Here is a 24,263-nt window from a genome sequence, read left to right as displayed (position 1 = left end):
CCTTGGATATCCTACAAACAGACATTTGTCAGATCTGGGTGCAAGCTTATTGTGAGACTTGATGTTGGCATACGCTTCAAAACCCCAAATGCGCATGAATGACAAATCAGGGACTTTCGCTGTCTATATCTCATATGGAGTCTTATCGGCCGCTTTAGTCTGGCTTCGATTTAGTGAAAATATTGCAGACAAGATGGCAAAACACCAAAACGAATCAGGAAGCTCGATTAGACTCATCATTGACCAAACCATGACTAATAAAGTTCGGTTTCTTCTTTCTGCTACACCATTTAATTGTGGTGTGCCAGGAGGAGTCCATTGTGATACTATACCACAATCTTTCAGGTGTGAATCAAATTCAGAATTTAGGTATTCACCACCACGATCGGATCGTAGTGTCTTAATCTTTTTATCCAATTGGTTCTCTACTTCATTCTGAAACTCCTTGAATTTGTCAAAAGCTTCACTCTTGTTCTTCATCAAGTAGACATGCCCATATCTACTCAAGTCATCAGTAAAAGTAATGAAGTAGTGAAATCCTCCTCTAGCGGTGATGTTTAATGGTCCACACACATCCAAATGTATGAGAGCCAAAACCTCACTGGCTCGTGTCCCTTTTCCCGCAAAATGTGCACTAGTCATCTTGTCTAAAAGGCAAGACTCGCATATACCATAAGATTCGAAATCAAATGGTTTGAGCACTTTTGATGAAGCAAGTCTTGATGCGTGTCTTTTATATAAGGTTTTCACCTCATTTTTACACGCATTTCTGTGCCTTTTATGTAGCATCTGGCTACAAATACCCCCGAATATTCTACTTTGGTCCGTTTATTGTATTTTGCAGGAATTGACCAGAGAGGAGCTAAATCAAGCCTTAATTGTCCCAATTGTATGCATTCATGGGAAATAAGGAGCCGGAGCTTAGACATCTAACATTTGGAAGACGCATGAGCTGAGTTTGGAAAGCATTTCAAAGTCCTAACATGCTTATATAGCTCGATCGAGTGGTTTGCTGCTCGATCGAATGCTTTACACACTCAAGATTGGTCGATCGACCAGTTTAAGGAGTCGATCGAGGAAGTTCTGCAAGCAGTGCTCGATCGAGAGGTTGTTCTAGCTCGATCGAGTGATTTGGCGTTCGATCGAGTAATCTTTCTACTCGATCGAGGGGTTTTCGTGTGCTTTTGGTTTATTTCCGCCTAATCTTTTATGGGCTCTTGTAATCAGTCCATAGATTAGGTTTAAGACGATTTTGCAATATAAGACTGAGGAGAACATCACGTTACTCCTCTCTCGGCACTACGTACATTTCCGACTGCTACTTTTGTCACTGTTCTTTGGATTTCTATTCTCTACATTTGTTACTCGGATTCGGTATTATCAATCTAGTTTATTTCTTAATCGTATTTATTGCTTTTAAATCCTTTTCTCTCTTTGCTTTATAATTGTTCTATCAGTCTCTTAATAGTTTATTTATCATGCTTAGTTTAAATTATTTGGTTATTGTAATTGTTAATCCGACGATTATGAGTAGCTAATTTCCTATGCTAAGACTATAGGGGATCCATAACATGAAGGGAGGGTAATCGATCTACTAGGTTAATGTCGGTATCGTCTTTGTTGTTTAAATGCTACAATTAATTGTAATTGCCTAATCGAGTCGACGCGGTTAGACCCTTATTCTTAGTGGACCTTGACCTGGACCGAAAAGTTGGAAGAGGCAGACTAGTAGCAAACAATAGAGTATTGCAGCGAGGGAGAAAGTTAAACTGTTTACACTTTAGGGTGAATTAAGGACCGAAAGGTGACATTCGCTACCCCTTAGACCGTACTGCATTGACCTGAGACCTAGATTACTCGACCAGATGATTATGGTGAACCGTTTGTCTTAGCTATTCTCCTTATTCTGTTAAACTCTTTCTTTTTATTTCTCTTCTCCTTGTCCTCTTAGTTTAGAAATCACATTTTATAAACCCCCAAATTGGTTACCTTGGCGAACCTAGTTTTAGCAGACAATTTCCTACCTCTCAGTGGATTCGACCCGACTTTCCTAGCTATATTAGTTAGAGCCAGTTGGTTATTTTTGACAGGTACGCGACAGACGTGTCAAATTTTGGCGCCGTTGCCGGGGAGGTGGCGCAATTTTGTCGCTTTAATTAAGTTTGTCTCTCGTCTCAAGGAATTTATTCCTTGAGGCTGATCTCATTTTTGCGAAGTTTTGATTAATTTGCAGGTTGTTCATTGTTGTGTAAGTCTATCTGCCAAAATGTCTAAGTTACAAGGCTGTTCGATCACTGAGCATATAGAACCATGTGGTAGATGTGGCGAGGAAGGGCATGACCTTTATGAATGCATGGCAATTGTAGGGCGTGCCCTTGCTTATAAGAAATACAAGCAAGGGGTTCCTTTTTCTCAGCTGTATGAGGAGATAAAGAATGTCTCTACCCCTCCTACGCCAGTGCCGCAGCCGGTCTATTCTTCTGCAATTGAAGAAGTTGCTGAATTAAAATCCCTTGTGCTGCGCATGCGCGATAGTAAGGACACGGTCATAGCAGAATTGAGGGAACAAGTCGCGCAGTTAACACTCGCGAAGGACCGAGCCAATCTTCTACCGACATGCAATTCAGTCAGTGCAATAAATTTCCAAGCGGGCTTTACTCATGAAAAGCCTAAAGTGCAGGAAGACGGGGTTTTGATAGCTGACGATACCCCGGAGGATGATTTAGACGAGTTTTTGGAATCAATACTTGCTGCGTGCAATGCAGACACTCGATCGAGTGAAAAATCAACTCGATCGAGTGAACTTATTCATCCCATCAGTCGATCGAGTGATAATTATGGTCGATCAAGCATTACAGAAATTGAGGATGGTCGATCGAGTGGAATTTTTACTCGATCGACTGAAATTGCTGAAGAAATCACTCGATCGAGTGATAAAATCGGTCGATCGAATGAGACTGATGCTGTACCCCTCGATCGAGAGGATGTAAACACTCGATCGAAGGCTCTTGAGGAAGAAGCGTTCATTCAGCTATTCACTGACCCTCAACCGACTATAGATGATGAGGAAGCTACTCGATCGAGTAGTATTACTGTTCGGTCACTTCCTTACCCACAACGATTGATGCCACACCGTGCATTCCTGGACCGTATCCGAGATCTCAATGTCGCTGATCACTACAAAGCGATGATTGCCCAGGTACCCTCTTATTCTGAATTTATCGGTCAAATTAATTGGTCTAAGAGGGATATTAGTGATGTTAAGACGGTAATGAATGTTGCTATGACTGAAGAGTGCAGCGCACTTCTTCGAAATGGGACCCCCCCTAATATGTCTGACCCAAGTCGTTTTCCTACTCCGTGTTCTATAGGGACCCATTCATTTGATAATGCTTTATGTGACCTCGATTCTAATGTCAACATTTTATCTTTATCGCTGGCGTTGAAATTGAAATTGACTAAGTTTACGCGCGCTAGAACGACTGTTCAGCTAGCTGACCATTCTTATATACGAGTCAAAGGAGCTTTACATGACATACCTGTTAGGATCGGGAATTTCTATATTCCCGCTGATTTCATTGTCTTAAACATACCCGAAGACCGCAATGTTCCCATTATTTTGGGACGACCATTTTTGTACACTGCTGGCGCAATTTTTGATGTCGGGGTTGGGACACTTACCTTTCAGGTCGGAGGGGAGGACTTGGTTTTTACTAGGTCTGATGACCCTAGGGAACCCATGCACATCACGCCATGTGATGATGTCCCTCATAAAGAGTCCTTGGATATACCGTCTGATAGTCCTTCTGAGTCACATATTATTGCTGCTTTTATGATGCCTCCGCCCCATTCTGCGAGCGAATTGGAGGAACATGCCTTTGTTTCTCTTTCTACAGGTCTTGACAAGTTCAAAGACCCGGGAGGTGAGATGGGTGCTCTTAGCATGAAGTCGGGAACTGCCTGGATAGACGACCCAGGAGGAGGTGTTGATAAAGCCACACCGTCTAGGAAAAAGTGCGTGATGAGGTGATAGATTGGGACCCGGATGTTTGTAGGAAGTCGTTGTTCTTACATTGCCAAGTCAGTGGAGGCCGGATGTCCGCTGACGATTCTTTGAAGCTATCGCGTCCGATCGAGGCCTAGTAGTAGGCCGATGATTTGTGCTTTTGGATGATCTGGAAAAAGGTCGTGCGGGACCTCATAAACCAGCGCTCTCCGGGAGGCAGCCCGGACTGTTTTATTGTACTTTTGTTAAACTGTTTAATTTTCTTTAGCTTTACGTTGAACTTTAGACGCTGTTTTACGAACTTTCCATGTTTTTCCTTGCTTTTAATGCGCCTTTTGCTGGTTAAAGTACTCGATCGAATGACTTTGTGTTCGATCGAGCACTTTCTGATGCAGCTGTTACTCGATCGAGGGATAATGTCCTCGATCGACCAGATCCAAACCCGTGTTAACTCGATCGAGTGATCCGTCCTTCGATCGAGCCCTTCCAATACACTGGTTCACTCGATCGAGCTGTTCCAGGCGCTCGATCGAGTAGTTATGACCTCGAGCTGCTGTTTTACGTCTATAAAGCCACTGTTTGACTTTCTTTGACCTCCCATGTTCATGGTCGGTTTGGGGAGGTCCCGCTATATGACGTTTTGTAAGTTTTCCGACTCCACTTCTCCTTTTCTTTTCAGTTTGCATTTCTTTCCCTATTTTTGGTACAATGAGGGCATTGTACGGTTTGGTTTGGGGAGGTATGCATCCATATCTGTGTCTGCATGTTTCTTGCATTTTTGCTTGCACGTTTATTTATTTCCGCATGCATTGTTGTTTTAATTAATTTCAAAAAAATCATATAATTAAAAAAAAAAAAATCCATGTTTAATTTGAGTCGGAACGTTTGAGCATTGACGCTACTTTGAACCCTTATTTGAGCCTTGCATTTTCTTGACATTTAATTGGCATGATTATGTGCATAATCTACGAGTTTTTGTTTCTTCTTTATCTGAACGAATAGACTTGATTCTTTATGTCGGCAAGCTACATTACATTCTCGAGGCTACGACTTAAAAAACTGGTGACATTCATGACCTAAGCCATCTAGGATGTGAGTAGTACTCTCTTTAAGACATGTAACATCAATTTGCATAAGCATGAGTCTAGTCTTCTTAATACCTGTATGCATTCGGTCTGTGGATGGTGACACGTGTTAGGAGAGGCAGTCCCCCTTATTTCATTCTACCCATGAGCCTCACATAGCCAAATTGCCTTTTTTGTCCTATCAACTACTTTCTATAATACTTCCTACCCTAGCTGAGCTAGTAACGAGTAGTTCTTGGAATGTTTTATTGCAATATGGTTATTTTATCTGATTTCAGAAGATGGTGGAAAGATTGAAGGGAAAGAAAAAAAAATAAAAAAATTGTTGAATTGAAGAAAAAAGAGAACGAAAAGTGCGAAGAAAGAAGAAAAAAAAATATAGAAAATGAAAAATTCGAAATGAAAAAAAAAAAAGAATGAGAATTGCACAATGTTTCACACTCCCACGGTTTATTTACATTTTATGGGGAGTTGACGATTTTTGGTGTTTTGTGAGTTTAGTGCATAATTTTGCACCGTTTCATCTTGCTGTTATGAGTACGAAGTTGGGATGCAGTCTATGTTTGGATCCGTTGTTGCTAGCCTGGCTATTAACCCCACATATCCAAACTCATTTTAGCCCCTTCTTACCCATTACCTCACTAACCCAAATGTAAGTCCTCGGCACGTGTCTTGGTCATTAGTATGGTTGGAATGCATATGTACGGTTGTAGAGACTTTATTCATGTTAACTGCATGCATGTTCTTATAGGTCGAGTTAGGTGAGTGTCTTGCTTCTTCCTATCTTTCACATATATACTCACCTTGTGCCTGATTTTGAGTGACGAGCGACCCGTGAGAGTCCGACAACTTTGAATCTTGCAAGGTCGACGGTTCAGTAAGCTTGAAACATTAATTTAACTCGTTTGCACTTTTCAGTCGCCATTTTGTCATTTGGTTGCATTAAATTGGTTCTAGTGGATGATTTGTAGCTGATGCGTTGGTCCCGTTCCATTGTTTACCCTTAGTTGCATTCATATTTGCTTGGGGACAAGCAAAGGTTTGGTTTGGGGAGATTTGATGCGTGTCTTTTATATAAGGTTTTCACCTCATTTTTACACGCATTTCTGTGCCTTTTATGTAGCATCTGGCTACAAATACCCCCAAATATTCTACTTTGGTCCGTTTATTGTATTTTGCAGGAATTGACCAGAGAGGAGCTAAATCAATCCTTAATTGTCCCAATTGTATGCATTCATGGGAAATAAGGAGCCGGAGCTTAGACATCTAACATTTGGAAGACGCATGAGCTGAGTTTGGAAAGCATTTCAAAGTCCTAACATGCTTATATAGCTCGATCGAGTGGTTTGCTGCTCGATCGAATGCTTTACACACTCAAGATTGGTCGATCGACCAGTTTAAGGAGTCGATCGAGGAAGTTCTGCAGCGATTGCTCGATCGAGAGGTTGTTCTAGCTCGATCGAGTGATTTGGCGTTCGATCGAGTAATCTTTCTACTCGATCGAGGGGTTTTCGTGTGCTTTTGGTTTATTTCCGCCTAATCTTTTATGGGCTCTTGTAATCAGTCCATAGATTAGGTTTAAGACGATTTTGCAATATAAGACTGAGGAGAACATCACGTTACTCCTCTCTCGGCACTACGTACATTTCCGACTGCTACTTTTGTCACTGTTCTTTGGATTTCTATTCTCTACATTTGTTACTCGGATTCGGTATTATCAATCTAGTTTATTTCTTAATCGTATTTACTGCTTTTAAATCCTTTTCTCTCTTTGCTTTATAATTGTTCAATCAGTCTCTTAATAGTTTATTTATCATGCTTAGTTTAAATTATTTGGTTATTGTAATTGTTAATCCGACGATTATGAGTAGCTAATTTCCTATGCTAAGACTATAGGGGATCCATAACATGAAGGGAGGGTAATCGATCTACTAGGTTAATGCCGGTATCGTCTTTGTTGTTTAAATGCTACAATTAATTGTAATTGCCTAATCGAGTCGACGCGGTTAGACCCTTATTCTTAGTGGACCTTGACCTGGACCGAAAGGTTGGAAGAGGCGGAGACTAGTAGCGAACAATAGAGTATTGCGAGGGGCGAAAGTTAAACTGTTTACACTTTAGGGTGAATTAAGGACCGAAAGGTGACATTCGCTACCCCTTAGACCGTACTGCATTGACCTGGGACCTAGATTACTCGACCAGATGATTATGGTGAACCGTTTGTCTTAGCTATTCTCCTTATTCTGTTAAACTCTTTCTTTTTATTTCTCTTCTCCTTGTCCTCTTAGTTTAGAAATCACATTTTATAAACCCCCAAATTGGTTACCTTGGCGAACCTAGTTTTAGCAGACAATTTCCTACCTCTCTGTGGATTCGACCCGACTTCCCTACCTATATTAGTTAGAGCCAGTTGGTTATTTTTGACAGGTACACGACAGACGTGTCAAGTCTCTTAATGCGTCTTTCGTTTATGTGACCTAAACGACAATGCCAAAGGTACAATTCATTAGGATCACCCATTTTGAGCCTTTTAGTTTCCACATGATAAACGTCATTAACATCATTTAAAACATAAATGTCTCCAATTGAAATGGCCTTGCCATAAACCACATCATTCAATGAAAAAGTACAACTATTGTCCTTAATCATAAAACAAAAGCCTTCCGCGTCTAACGCGAAAATGGGGATGATGTTCTTGGTTAAAGTTGGTACAAAATAACACTTATTTAAATACAACTCTAGACCACTAGCTAAATTGAGCACATAGGTCCCCAAGAAAACGGCCGCTACTCTAGCTGCATTGCCCATGTGGAGATCCACATCACCTTTTGCTAGTGCTCGCACGTCCCTTAAACCCTGCAAATGATTACAAAAGTGAGAGCCACATCCGGTATCTAGTACCCAAGTAGAAGTGCAAGCATAATTAACGTCTATCATATAGAGAGAGGAAATCATACCAGTAGGCATCACACGCCCTTCCTTGAGGTCCTCCAAGTATTTGGGGCAACTCCTCCTATAATGCCCTTTCCCATTACAATGGAAACATTCGTCCTCGGAGAGCTTGACATTCTTTGCCATGGGTTTGCCATTCACAACGACTTTCCCTTTTCCCTTGTCTAGTTTCTTTGACGATTTCTTGAATTGGGACTTTTCCTTCCCCTTTCCTTTCTTAACTCCAAGGGACATGTTCTTCAATTTCATGGTGAGAACATCCCCTTTCTCACTCCCACTAGCTTCCATATCCCTCTCCGCTTGGGTGAGGAGCGCATGAATTTCATGATAACTCTTATCCATGCCATTCATGTTATAGTTCACCCTAAAATGGGAAACTTGGAAGGAAATGAGTTTAGGATGCGATCCACCATAAGAGTCTTCGGAATCTTACTTCCTAGACGCTCTAGGATGTCGACATATTCGACCATTTTTAGCGCATGGGGACCAACCATTTGGCCTCTCTGAAGCTTTGCTTCAAAGAAGCGTGCCGCCGCTTCGTATTGGCGAACTTTTGGTGTTTGCCAAAACATAGAATTCATACGAGTGAATATCTCGTATGCATTGAAGGATATGAATGAAAAATTGAGATTTGGGGACATCGACCATATCAACACATTTTTGATATCATTCGACGTCCTCACATGGTCATCATAGGCGGTCCGCACCGCCGATAAAGTCCTTAAACCGGGCTCGATGGGAGGGGCATCGGTCAAGTAAGTGAGCACGTTGTCGGACAACGCAGCACTTTTGATGTTGGATTCCCATTCAAGAAAGTTACTATCGTCATCTTTTAAGATACATTTGTCCATTATGGATCTTAGCAATGAGTCTTTGCCTAGTGTAGTAGTCGATGGAGTTTTAATTTTACTTGTGAAACGTCTTTAAGAAGTTTTAACATTTATATAATGATCTCCCACTAAATTATATAAATGATTCCAAGACCCAAATTTTAAACAAAAATGAGCTTCGCTTGGGCGAAACATCCCATAATCCTGTAAATTCGGTAAGTTTACGGTTGACTAATTCTACCTCTAGAACTCTTGGTTGACGAATTTCCTTAAATCCGTCTACTAGCCCCAGAATACAAGACCGTCTTATACCCCGTTGAGTCCAACCAACTTTGGCGTGTGATAACCGTTTACCACCCTACTTACCCGAGGTAAAAAGAGAGTATCCCGCTTGGGCGAGCGTGGCTCTAATGAACAAGGTATTCATAGGTGTTACTAATTGGTAAGGCTAATCTCAATTTTAGTTATGTGAGAGATCTTGTCAATTTAGTCATAAATTCCCAATAAGTGAACGAAGTCGATGAATGTAAATGACGTGAATTGACAACCGCGAAAATAAAATGCATGTGAATGGCGATTTTGGCATGCGCGGAAAAATAAAAGCAAAAAAGCATATGAATAAACCTAGTATGGCCTCCTAGTTAATAAAAACTAGACTATTACATATCGTAAACCAACTCCTTGGTCCCTTGCCTCTTCATAGGAACATCTTCCAAAGGGGCTTCTTCTAGTGGGATTTGGAACACCTTTCCAAAAATAGACTCCATCTCGATGTAAATCCGTCTTTTGGAAACGCCGGTAAAAATAACTATTACAATTAAATTACATAGCTATTCCTATTATACATTAAATAAGAAAATAAATAAAACTATTAATTAATTACAAACCGACGATACAAGATCGTATTTAAATTACAAACAAATCGTTATTCCCATTCATTTCGGGTAATAACGATTAAAATAAACTAGGCCATACTAGGTACAACAAATTAAATACTTTAAATAAATGACAATCATTCATTCAACATAAATAAATATGCGTAAAATACTATAAAATGATGCAAAAATCGCCCTATCTTACAATCGTTGGTATCTTGCTCGGTTTTGTGGATTTAGTCGATTTTTAAATTGTAAAAATCAATAATCAAGTCTTAAATCTCATTTAAGTCCAAACTAATTGTCCAAACTGTTTTGGACCTCAAAATTAGTCTTCACTAATTTGATGATGAATAATTAGTTGATTTGTTGATATTTGCTAATTTAATCGGTAAAATCTTAAAGTTTAAGTAATAAATCCAAAATAATTGAAAAATTATCAAAAACTGTTGTGGAACACTCCCAAGAACACCAAAATGTCAGAAAAATATCCCAAAAATTTTGGATAAATTTTATGAGGAAAAAAATCGATATTTATCGGTTTTTAACCACAAAAACCAATAAACATCAAAACAAGGTGAAATCACATTTTAAATTTCACTTTTAACTAAATCATATTTTTAAATATACATAAATTTATCAAGGGTAGGAACAAATGTTTCAAATATATGATTAATTTAATTCACTTTTATCGACTTTTATCTCATAAAATCAATAAACATGCAAAACTTCAAACCAACCTTCAAAATTTTACATACAATCTATAGAAAATATGCATGAAACAATATAAAAGTTTTATGACCCGAATCAGCCTTTAGCTATTTTTAGTTAACTCTTAACCAAAATACGACATTTTTGACTCGGTTTTCTACCAAAAATCATTAAAAATAGCAAAATAACTTCATAAGTCACCAAATTTTACCACAAACCTTTTGAGATCAGTAGGTATGCATGCCCAAAAGTTTTCGTGCTAAAATCTCTTCTAACACAATTTTTGAGTTTTTCAAATTATCTCATAATTAGTTTAATATGCTTAAAATCAACATGCAAATTACAAGCCTAGCGCTTATACCACTTGAAAGATCATAGATCCATATTAGACTCTCTAATTAAAAATTAAATTATCTCATAATTCATTTTTATGTGATATATGTAACATGCATGCAAATATAAAAGCATAATAAATAAATTTATGGAAATATAATTTCCTTACATTGATTTTGATGGTAAATTGGCCACAATCTAGATCACCTATCTAGATTGTTCTTGTTCTAATAAAAGATGGATGATCTTCCTAGAACAAATATTCAAATTAGAAGATCTCCTTCAATATGCACCCAAGAACAAAACCCAATAATCTAACAATCTTAGTAAATATTTTGTTTTACTAAGAAATCTTAGTAAATGGTTTTTATTATTTTTAGAGAGATGAATAATTTTTGTTCACATGCAAAATGTTCAAGCATGTAAAATGAACAGTTGATGGAGTGTTAGGGGGGGGGGGGGGGTGAAACCTGTTTTTAGAGAGGGTGAGTGGAGTGTTATCTTTTCTTATTTTAATATGCCGAATGAAGCATAGTTTAGAAAAGAACAAAAGCATTTTTGGGAAGAAAAATGTGTAAGTGGAATGATTGTGTTTAAAGTAACACACAATCCCATTTACACGATTTCCATCACCCATTTAAGGGTCCAAATCGGTTCTTATATTTGTCGCACAAATACGTGTAAATTTACTTTAAACATCATTTTATGTTTAAATGCTTCCCGAATAATTTTGTCCAAAATACTCCGTAAATATACATGTACTGCTACACATATTATTTACGTACTAATATTAATCACATTAATCAATTAGTACAATTTTAGTGAATTAACAATTAAGTTACTAAAACTCGTCTCAATAAATTTATTATTCAATTATCGCATAATTAAATAATAACAGCCGCGCCTCGAGTTCGCAACTCGAAATCTCTCTAAAAATAATCGACTAACCTTTTAGTCAATAAATCAAGGGACTAAATAAATTGTATCTCATACAATTTATTAGTTGTCAATTGGGGTTTGTTCCTTTAGGTGTGACCGAAAGGGGTCAGTTGATCACCGCCGTCTCACGATAATAACGTCAAACTCTAGTCAGCCAACCGTTATCGATTTACGTTAATCAACTGACGGTGATCAAATAATAAATATCCTGATGATATTCTTCTATAATTTGGGGTAGTTTCCTTTCTGGCGTCCAACAATTAAGATAATGGAAAATTTATCGGTCGGAATTGATAGGTTTAGTATCGTTATTCTCAATAACTTTACCTTTAACATTACCTTGTATCAATTCCATTCTATTTTTACTTCATTAAACCTCACCCTTTTCTTAACGATTTAAGAGAATGCTCCCACTTATTTCAATGAGTCTTTGCTAAGAGAAGCAAAATGAAAATCATGAAGACTACTCTTCATTCGTTTGTCTAGTCCTAAAAGTTTCATTGAAGTGGTTGCGGTATTTTGGTCAATTACGATTTCTAACAAATCTAGTCACCAAAATGATTTAACGTTTCAAAGTACTTAACTCAATTAAGCATATGGGAAACAATTCATTGTAAGTAGATATGTTAGTCAAGAATCAAAAACCCTTTGATCACGAATAACTTTTATCTATACTCTTTACAAGAGATCCTTAGCAATGGTTCATATGAGGTTTTAAAAGCAAATTCAAATTTGTCTTTAGTTACGATGTTTTAATGGAGATTTGAATCAAAAACCGAAATGATATCGTATATGATTTGTGGTAAAGAAATAGAACAATATGATAACGGAATAGTGGAAAACTTAACATTTATCGTTTTATTAATACTTGTAAATAACAAGTAAAGCATTTACATAGTGACCTCTACCCAACTATGATAAATGATTCCAAGATCAAAATTCATATTAACTTGGGCATCGGTAAAGCCGAATACAACCCTCATCAATATAACTCTGTGGATTAACTCTTTAATTGATTCTACTTTTAGAACTCTTGGTCGATAAAATTACATTAATATTTATCTTTAGCCCGAAACACATCCGGCAACCGTCGAGAATACTTTCGTTAAGTTCAACCCAAATTTCGAATAAATGTGTCCATGATCCAAATTTACATCAACTTGGGCATCGGTAAAGCCGAATATAACCCTTATCTTTATAAATTCGATGGGTAGACATTTATCACCCACTTCCCCTACGTAACAAGGTTTGTACCCTGGTAGGGCCGAGTGCACTCCCTCATGAAATTGGTTTTCATGGTTTCTATTTTTTGGTAAGGCTAAGTCTCAATTGTTTATTTTAGCGAGAGGTCATGTCAATTTATTATCTATCACGTTTTAAGTGAACTAAAGCGGTGAACTACGATAATTGTAATTGACACGGTCGATAAACTCGATTTAAAATGCATGTTTAGTTATGGCGATTTAGCGATCAATGCAACATACAAATAAAATGCAAAGCATAAAGATAAAATCCTAGTATGGCCTTCCTAAAATAGTAAATCTAATAAACTATTACAAATTCAGAAACCAACTCCTTTGGTCCCTTGAACTTTGGTCTTGGCACGCATTTCAAGGCAACACTTTCTTTGATGGATCGCCTTTTCGAATGGCACCGTCTTCAAGGAACTCCGGAATAAATAAATTACATAATAAATTACATAATTTCCTATTATACATTTGTAATTAAAAATAAAAATAAATCTATTAAATTACAAAACGGTGATACGAGATCACAATAATTACAACCGAATCGATATTCCCATACATTTCGGGTAATATCAATTAAAACTAAGGCCATACTAAGTAAAATTACATAATTCAAAAATTACATAAAAATAAAATATGACAATCATAAGTAAAATGCAGCATTATAATATGTATGAACATGCCAAATTTTATGCTAAATCTCCTTTAAAGAGCCAATATCGTATATTAATCGTTTTTTTATGGATTTGCGTGATTTAACCTTTTTAAATCACAATAATTACATAAAATCATATTTATGTTCAAGTTAATTACCCTAACCATATTAGGACTCAAAATTAGTCTCCAATAACATTTGACAATAATTAACCTATATTTCTTAATATTGTTCATAAATGAACCTAAAATACAAAATTATGCCATAAACTTCAAATTAAATCATAAAAATCTAAAATAATTTAAAATTTTGAAATTTAAACTCATGAACATTCTGGAAAAATACCATGAAACTCATAATGTTCAAAACTAAGGTTAAAATGTTCGAAAATTTATCGAGAAAAACAATGTTGCGGTTTATCGATTTTAACAATTATCACCATAAAAATATGAGAAAAATTATTTATACCAACTTTTCACTTTTAGATCTGAAATATATGATAAAATGCAACATGTGACGTTTTTCCTTAGTCATGAAGTATGTTTTAGCATTTTTACTTATTAAAGTCACTATTTATGTGATTTTTCAACAAAAATTCATAAATCATGCATAAAGACTTCATTATAGCCAAATATTTTACACACATCTTGTAAACTTGCATGTGACAACATACTAAATTTCCATGACCAGATTCGAAATATAACTCATATTAACCTATTTACCCATTTAAATACCATTTGAACTTGAAAAATCCATATTTCGAGCAAAACAACTTATTTTATCATGTCAATTTAAAGGCCATCAGTGGATAATATATGTGAAAACATATCCAAAAACCACTGAAAAACTCGAAGTTTAGCTATTTTTCGTCCAAAAATGACATTTTTATCATAAAAATCACATTTTAATGCCAATAATATATAAAATGAACAATAAAAATCCATAAATAAACCAAAATGTCCTAAAATTCACTTAGGACCAGAAATTTTTAACATGCAAAATTATTTCATGATTTATCTTCATAAATCCTAAATAACAAGTTTTATATGATAATTAAATTAACTCGGAAAAACTAACCCGATCTTGCATGCAACAACGATAATGCTCTGATACCACTTGTTGGAAATCATATTTTAAATATCACATATTTTGGTTTAAAGTTTTAGTCATACAAACTTAAAGATCTTATGCATGCAAAACTAGAATAAGAGTAAGGAAAAATGGTTTCACGTCCCTTCCGTATTCTTGTTATGAGATTTAAATATGTGATCAATATGATCGACAATTGTGATCGCATTATTGTCGGAGGACACATATTCCAAAATTACTTTTAGAAAGTAACAAACCTGCAACCTACAAAGCGGCTATCTCTAGTCCTAATTCCAAACAATGGCTTGAGGCCATGAAATCCGAAATGGATTCCATGTACGAAAATTAGATATGCTACCTGGTTGACTTACCAAAAGATGTACGACCTCTTCAGTGTAAGTGGATCTTTAAGATAAAAATCGGCATGGATGAACATAAACATGTTTACAAAGTTAGATTGGTTGCGAAAGGTTTCACTCAGGTTCATGGTTTACACTATGACGAAACTTTTGCACTAGTTTCTATGCTTAGATCCGTTAGCACTAGGTTAGCAGTTGCTGCATTTGCTGATTATGAGATATGGCAAATGGATGTCAAGACCGCCTTCCTGAACGGGTTTCTCGACGAGGAAGTGTATATGACACATCCTGAAGGTTTTGTGAATCCTAAAAATCCTAACAAAGTATGCAAACTTAAGAGATCTATATTTGGCCTTAAGCAAGCATCAAGGAGTTGGAATCACCGATTCGATCATGTTATCAAACAAAACGGATTCACTCGAAGTATTGAGGAACCGTGTTTATACATGAAGTTTAGTGGGAGTAAAGTGGTTTACCTTGTCTTGTATGTAGATGACATACTACTCATTGGGAATGATGTTCCAATGCTCACTTCTGTGAAGGAGTGTTTGGTAAGTCTTTTTCAAATGAAAGACATAAGAGAAGCGCAATGCATCTTAGGTATCCGAATCTATAGAGATAGATCCAAAAGGATATTGGCTTTGAGTCAAGAGGCTTATATAGATAAGATTCTTGAACGTTTCAATATGAAAAATTCTAAGAGAGGATATGTACCAATGGGTAGTGGGATCACTTTGAGCAAGTCATAGTGTCCTACTGAACCTAAAGATATTGAACGCATGATTCTGATCCCGTATGCTTCCGTTATTGGATCAATCATGTATGCCATGATGTTTACACGTCCCGATGTATCGTATGCTTTGATTATGACGAGTCGCTATCAAAAGAATCTAGGTGAGAGTCACTGGATAGCCGTGAAGAATATTCTTAGGTACTTGAGAAGGACTAAAGATTTATTCTTGGTGTTTGGGGGGCATACTGAGTTATGTGTAAATGGTTACACAGATGCCAGTTTTCAAATAGACAGAGATGATTTAAAATCTCGGGCTGATTTTGTATTTTTGGTAAATGGAGGAGCGGTGTGCTGGAGAAGTTTTAAAGAGTCAGTTACCGCAGATTCTACAACGGAGGCTGAGTACATTGCAGCATCTGAAGCTGTAAAAGAAGTTGTATGGATTCGGCAATTCTTGGAGGGACTAAAGGTAGTTCCGTCTGCTGCGGGTCCTATCACAATCTGTTTTGATAACAGTGGGGCAATTTTTTAAGCTGAACAACCCAAGTTTAGTAACAAATCTAGACATGTACTTAGAAAATTTCATGTAATTAGAGATTTCGTAGAAAGGAAGGAAATAACGGTTTGTAAGGTTGGGACAAATCAAAATGTTGCTGATCCGTTAACCAAACCATTGTCTCAAGCTAAACATGATAGTCATGTTAATTCTATGGGGCTTAGGCGAATGAAGGAACTGTTGTAAATTATATGATATGTAATAATTAGATATTGTATCAATTATTTCTTATATGATAATTGCATTTATCGTTTGAGTTTTAATATGTAAAACTCTCTTATTCAGTTTTATCTGAATTAAATACTTTGTTTTATCCGAATAGGTTGTAGTGACAATGTTGAACCCTATCAAAGTGAACTCGATTAACATTGTATTTTGGTTCCTAGTTACTTAATGAGGTGACGTCTCGGAGTGACTAGATTGTGAGTCGATTGATGGTGAGTTCGACAACCATGGGATCATATGATGACTGGTCGTTCACATAGGCAAACTGTGAGACACTCTGTCAGACAGTGACCGCTTATATGGTTCTTTTGGCCTGGTCGTGGCGAGAACTTCTATAGTATTTCTTATTGAGTTGGTTCTTTTGACTAGTGATTATTTGTCTGAGTTATTATAGTTTCCGATTGACTTTGGTTCTTGTCCTAAGTCACGCCGTAAAAGGAGGCTGAAGGGAATTTTCTTGGTCATTGTGATCTGTGGCTGAACAAAGAAAATAGGGTATTAGGAATTGTCCGCCCACGTCTGGGTTTTTAAATCTCAGGGCCACTTGAGGAGTAGTGACTGAAAATGTGTGGCCACGCTCAGAGTAGATCTATGGTAGATTCTCCGGTCAGACAGTTACTCTCCCAATTGAGGAAACCACTCGAGATATGATCGTGTGCAAGTACGACCTAAAGACTTCTTGCATTGAGTGGGATATATTTTTGACAAGAGAATCAGTAATGCACACTTGTATCCGACAAGTGGGAGATTGTTGGAGTAGGTGTCCTCCACAATAGTGCGTTTACTTAATAAATCTCATATAAGAAATACACCTGGGATATAATTTATATTTGTCAGCTGGTCAACGTAAATTGGTAACGATTGGCCGACTAGAGTTTGACGTTACTGTCGTATGACGGTGGTGATCAGATGATCCCTTTAGGTCACACCTATAGGAAGGAGCCCAAATAGATAAACTACTTTTATTTGATACATATTTATTAGTTCTTGTATATATATATAGACTAATAGTAGTCAAGTGTGTTTTATATGACGTGGAATTTATATTTATTGTTAATTATGCGATAATTAAGCAATACATATAATATCGTATTTGATGAAATAAAATTTAGTAATTAAAGTTAATTGACTAAATTTGCATTATTTATTAATAATGTATTAATATTAATATGTTACGCATCTATATATTGTGAGGAGGAGGTAATTAGCTAATATAAGTTACAAAGACTTGTAATATTAGCTAAGTGGGTCTTGTAAGACAAATTGTATATTAGTACAATTGTCAAATTGACTTAATGGTTAAGTGTGTGATATTTTATTTGACATGATATCGCATTAATATTTATATTTTATTATATAAGATAATTAAATATAAGACTTATAAGCATTTGTGGGACAAATGTCCGAAGTCGGAATAGACCTGTAAAAGGCCCAAGTGGACCAATTTTTTCCACTTACACACTCATGTGAGTGTACAAGTGGCACCTCTACTAAGAAATGTTCCTATCATTTCTTTACATTTGATTTCCTATAAATACCTAACATTTCCACATGAATGGTTGTTGGAAAATTTAGAGAAAAATTTGGTCCATATTGACAGCCCTTATAGGATCATCTTTTTCTTCAAAATTTTCTTCATATCTTCATCTAAAAACACGCTCATAAACTAATACTAAAAAGATTATTAAGGTAATAATATTTAGTGAGATGGTATAAATACATATTACTTCTTATATTATCTAGTTAATAATATAATTAGTATTTTGGGTAAATTCTTGGGTGCATCCAAAGGAGGTACTCTATTTTGGGTACTAGGAGGAGGATCATCTTGCATGTAGAAGCTCCATAAGATAACTATTATAGTTGTTCTTATAGCCAAATTAATAATGTAAGGAATTTTTCTTCGTAATCTTGGCATATTAGATCAAATTATTTTCATGCATGTAACTAGATCATCTTAAGACTAAATAAAAAGTTATTTAGTTACTAATTTGAAGATTCTAATTAGGGGTCTAGGACTTACACTAATAACGTAATTTTACGGAATAATAAGCAAATTTGAAGCACGACTTTTCGTAAAGATTTTCGAATTGCAAAAACAAATAAATTATTCGATTAAGAATTTGATTCTATTTGTTTGCAAAGGAATTTTAATATCGTGAAAAGTTATTTTGAAATAAGGAAGCACATGTGTATATATAGTATAGGAGATAACTAGGGTTTGATCGAAAACCCTAATAGTGCCGTGAGGCATGATTAATTGTTTCATAAGAAACAAAACTTATCTTTGTTTAATTTAATCCATAAAATATTTCAATTAAGTAAAATAGAATAAATCTAAATAATTGTTTAATATATAAAAATATCTTATGACAATCTTTTCTAGATTTAACCTAGTAGATTACTTGTGCAAGGAGTATACTCGATATGAGAGACGACTCATAAGCCTAACTCATTCGGAACCCTAGTCGAAATAAAGAGTGTGGATTAGGGTTTAAGTTTGGATAATTTAGCAAACCCTAGGTAGCATGACGACCCATAAGTCGTTTTACTAACCAATAAGGTAAATATAAATTATTCAACTTAATTAAGCTCGTATCTCATTTCAATCATACACACACATATTTTCGAAAATATATAAAGGATTTGAACTTTCGAAAATTGATTTTAAAACCCTAAAATCGTGCTTTCAAATTACAACCTAAAGTTATATAACAAATTACTATAACATTAAGCTTGGTAAGTAAAGTTATAGGTGAAATAGCTATAACTATACCTTCCCAATATTACTTCCAAAGATACCGTTATTAGATGATGTCCTATACTAGCTAATCTTCCTGGAGATCTTCAGTAGTCGGATCATCTCTTCATCTTGTTCATAAGCTCTTCATCCTGAGCTTCTTATAGACTTGATCATGCCTTTTGCTTGAGTGAGCATCATACTTGTGATTGAAGTAGTCACAATAATGCTTTAAGAATCTTCAATGTTATAGCTCAAGAAGCAATAACATTACTTCAATGATGCTTCACAAATCTTCAAAGTTATAGCCACGAATGCTGTAACATTGCTTGCTATTATTGTAACCTTTATTAAATCTAGTAAAGACTAACAAACGATCACGAGAAACGAGTATATACATTATAAAGCACACTTGTCATTATCAAAACATATCATATAACTATATGGTCCAACAAATTCCCCCTTTTTGATGATGACAAGTCTCTTACAATTTTTGACTAAGTACGAGTCCCCCTCAACATAATACTACAAACATTATAGTCAGTCGAACGCAAGAACAATCTACTTATATTTAAAGTTATAACATCTAAGTTCCTTAAGAGATTAAAGGTTCTGACAAGGGGCAAGATTAGGCAAATGCTTAAGTCACGGTCATTTCTTCCCCCTCTTGACACATCGAAAAGGCAAGAACAAGACATAAAACAACTAGAATAATAAAGACCGAGGAAAGAAATAAACATGCAAACACAAATTATAGAACGAGAAACAAATCTACGATAAGCATGCATAATACAAATCTATGGGCCGAATAAAAAAAATATGCCAATGGGCCGAATAGAGTATAAGCAAAAATGGGTCGAATAGACATACAAGTTTAAAGGAGCAAAATGAAATGGAGCAAGGAGTAGGATTAGGACGGGTTTAAGGAATGTTGTGTTTCATAAAATTGGGGTTCACATAACCGGGACGAGTCCTAAACTCAAGGGAATCAAGACGATCAAAGCAAGACTGGATATAATTTGCTTGTGCCGTGAGACACGTCTCAAAATTAAGCACTTTCAACGACAAAGCTTTTGTCGCCTCGAAAATAAGCTCCATCTCCGCATGCATAGCTTTCCCTTCTCGCCAAGTAGCGCCGCCTTGACTTGCCAAGTTTGCCATTAAGTGAGATTGACGGACACACTCACAAGCTGCTCTATCCGCATCTCTAGCCGTAGTCTCAACACGTCCTTCTAACCGACGAAAGTAGGGGAGGACATCGGCAGTACCCACATCATTAGAAATCGGAGCCAAAACCTTCTCCTTTGCTATACCTGCCACTAACTCCGCAATCAACTTATTTTGAACATCCATTTTTTCACAAATACTCGTTATAAACGAATCCAATTTTTGTTCCACGGCTACCAACACATCCGATGACTTTTCCACCACACTTCCTTTTGAAAGAAAAATTAACTCGGCCCCAACCGCGGCCACTTTCATCAACTTAAGATGCGTATCACACATCTCATCTTTAACCATTACCCCATAGCTATTTGGACTAACAACTCCTTTATGTTCCAACAAATGATAAATCCACATACCGAATGGCAAATCGAAAGTAGTATAGAATTTGTCCTCGGTTACGGAAATACTTGTTTGAATAATACGATGAAAAACGAGTCGGGGAAGACTAACCTTAACACCTTCAAGCCACTTAAAAACCAACACCATATCATAACTCGACAATTTCTCACGGCCCCCTTGCCTTAAAACCACCGTATTCCATAGAAAATTTAGAAATAATTTTAATTTATGCGAAAACGAATCCGCCAACATATTACTTGACCCCATAGCACCATCATCAAAAGAACGCTTAATTTGAAGCTTCTCTTCCTTGGTCACATCTCCCCACACCGCACTCGGGTTAATTTCCACCCCATCATCAGGGACGGAAAACAGAGTGTGAAAATCGTCAATGGAGATTATGACTTCAGACTCATTAACAATTGCATGAAACACATTTTTCTTAACCGAAACCGAAGCATAATATTGGTTTACCTCAATGGGATAAACCGGACCGATCATAGAGCAAATCTTGGTCCATTCTTGAAAAGTCAAGAAGTCGGTGAAGAATTGCAAAGTTTCCATCTTTGTATACCATCTTTCGGGATAAGACCCTCCTCCATGGATACCATATCGCAAAACACGATTCACCTGAGTCCTTTCCTCCTTGGTAAAATGAACTTTATCAAGACCCATCACTGTAGCATTCGGCATATGTTCTCGAAACAATGTTCTTTGATGACCATCACGGCTAACAATAATTTATGTCTCTTCAACCGAGTCCTTAACACCAATAGCCATCTTTTTATCTTTATTAAGCTTACGGCGCTTTCCCTCGATGCTAGTCTCAACCCGGTTATGATCGGGATTGGTGGGTTTTGGGCTTGGTTGAGGTGAGGAGGTGGTTGCGGTTTGATTGTGTTTATTGCTTGGTGGTTTTGGTGACCCGGTCTTAGTAGAAGACCGAGTTGAGAGTGAGTTGAGTTGAGTTGTGGGTGGAGACATGATGATGATATATGGTGAGGTTGAGTGTGGGAGAGTTTTAAATTGAGAGTTGCGAGGGTGATGGAGACGTGAGGGAGGTGGAGTATAAATAGGTGTAAACGTAATTGTCTCTTGGTGTATAAGGAAGTGATTATAGTCCGTTAGGATTTTGATAAGATTTTCTTCCTTTTTTATTTTTATTTTTTTTTGTTTAGGAAGTATTGTATTAGGGTAAATATTTTGATAAGATATGGTAAATATATGGTGATAGATATTAGGTGAGTCACATGGGGATAGAATATGGTAAAATAAGGTAGAGATATATGATAGGATTTTCGGCCAAAAACAATGTGAAGGAGGAATTTGGTTCGTGATTAAACATAAAATATATGACTAGCAAACGGAATTTTCTTGTAAAATAATATAATATATAACACGAGTATACTTGCAGCGGAAAATACAGACATAGTCATACAATCTCATCTATTTCTAGTCAGTCATAAAGATCATAAATATTTATGACAAGTTTAGTTGCCACCAATTAAACCAATTTCCAACCTTAAAATCTCAAAACGTTCTCTAGCCAAAGCCTTTGTCAAAATATCTGCCCATCGTTTTTCTGTGCTATAACATTCAAGTTTAATATTTCCTTATCAACATGGTCACGTAGAAAATGGTGTCGAATATCAATATGCTTAGTACGAGAGTGCGGTGCTGGGTTTTTGGAAATAATTATAGCACACGTATTATCACATAAAATAGGAATGCATCCTACTTCTATACCATAATCAAATAGTTGTTGCTTAAGCCATAAAATTTGAGAACATACCAAAGCGGCAGCAATATTTTCGTCTTCAGCAGTAGATAAGGCAACTGAATTTTGCTTCTTTGACCCCCGCGTTATAATACACGGTCCAACAAACGTAGCGATGCCTGAAGTACTTTTTCTATTAAGCGAGCAACCTGCATAATCTGCATCTGAATACCCTATGAGATCGATGTTACACCCAAGAGGATATCACAGATATAATTTGGACGTACCAATTAAATACCTCAAGATTCTTTTAACTGCTATCATATGTGATTCTTTAGGGTACGATTGAAATCGAGCACACACGCATACACTAAACATAATATCTGGACAACTAGCAGTTAAATAAAGGAGTGAACCAGTCATACCTCGGTAAGTTGGTTCATCGACAGACTTACCATCTTCGTCTAATGTCAATTTCTTATCTGTGACCATAAGAGTGGACATAGAATGAGAATTTTCCATTCCAAATTTTTTGATTAGTTCCTTGATGTATTTTGCCGGTGGATCAAAATGCCTTCACTAGTTTGTTGAATTTGAAGTCCAAGGAAGAATTTGAGTTCTCCCATCATGCTCATTTCAAATTCTGAGCTCATCAAATCTGAAAAATACTTGCACAATTTATCATTAGTTGAACCAAAGATGATATCATCAAGATGAATTTGTACAACTAATAGATCAAAATCCTCATCTTTTAGGAACAAGGTATTATCAACAGGTCCTCTCTTAAAATTGCTTTCAAGCAGAAATTTAGATAATATGTCGTACCAAGCCCGAGGAGCTTGTTTCAAACCATATAATGCTTTATCTAATTTATAAACGTGGTTTTGAAACTTGCTATCCAGAAATCCAGGGGGTTGCTCTACAAAGACTTCTTCAATTACAAAACCGTTAAGGAATGCCGTCTTAACGTCCATTTGAAATAGTTTCATTCCTTTGTGAGCTACAAAGGCTATTAATAATCTGATAGCCTCTAGACGAGCAACGAGAGCGAAGGTCTCATCATAATAAATCCCTTCTTGTTGATTGTACCCTTATACAACCACTCTAGCTTTATTTCATACAATAACTCCCGTGTCATCCAGCTTGTTTCTGAACCCCTATCTGGTGCCAATAACAAATCGATCTTTAGGTCTAGGAACCAAGTGGCACACTTTATTCCTTTCAAATTGTTGTAATTCTTCTTGCGTAGAAATGATCCAATCTGGTTCAGCTTGGGCTTATTTGATGTTAGTTGGTTCAATGGTAGAGAGAAAAGAGTAGAAAGAACAAAAATGGTTCAATCCTCTACGAGTTTGAACACCTCTCCTTAAGTTTTCAAGAATGTTCTCCATGGGATGAGAGTCTTTATATCTCCATTTCTTAGAGACTGAAGACGCATCAATGTCATTTGAACTAGGCTCACCTTCTCCAAATGATTGGGATCCAAGAAGTGTTCCCCCTGAGTTTAACCCCAGGGTTATAGTAGAACCAGGTATAACACTTGATTCTATATCTTGGTTTGGATTTGAAGTTATAGCTTCATCAGGTATAACTTCAGTTTCCACGTTCTTGTTTTGAGAGGAAGTTATAGTATCATCAACTATAA

At 36.4% G+C, this 24,263-nt stretch overlaps 1 protein-coding gene across 1 annotated transcript; it reads left to right on the top strand.

The window, feature by feature from the left end:
* Positions 1–15,860: 15,860 nt before the first annotated feature.
* LOC141601320 (secreted RxLR effector protein 161-like) lies at positions 15,861–16,346 on the top strand. The gene has a single exon (XM_074421592.1). It carries the CDS (start codon positions 15,861–15,863, stop codon positions 16,344–16,346), a length of 486 nt encoding a protein of 161 aa, XP_074277693.1.
* The last annotated feature ends 7,917 nt before the right edge of the window (positions 16,347–24,263 follow it).

The sequence above is a fragment of the Silene latifolia genome, chromosome 9, assembly GCF_048544455.1.
Source record: "Silene latifolia isolate original U9 population chromosome 9, ASM4854445v1, whole genome shotgun sequence".
NCBI lineage: Eukaryota > Viridiplantae > Streptophyta > Magnoliopsida > Caryophyllales > Caryophyllaceae > Silene > Silene latifolia.
This window is presented reverse-complemented; position numbering and strand designations above follow the sequence as displayed.

What these genes read in the sequence shown, in the direction of transcription:
- LOC141601320 (XM_074421592.1), top strand. Translation starts at nt 15,861, where the DNA reads ATGATTCTGATCCCGTATGCTTCCGTTATTGGATCAATCATGTATGCC.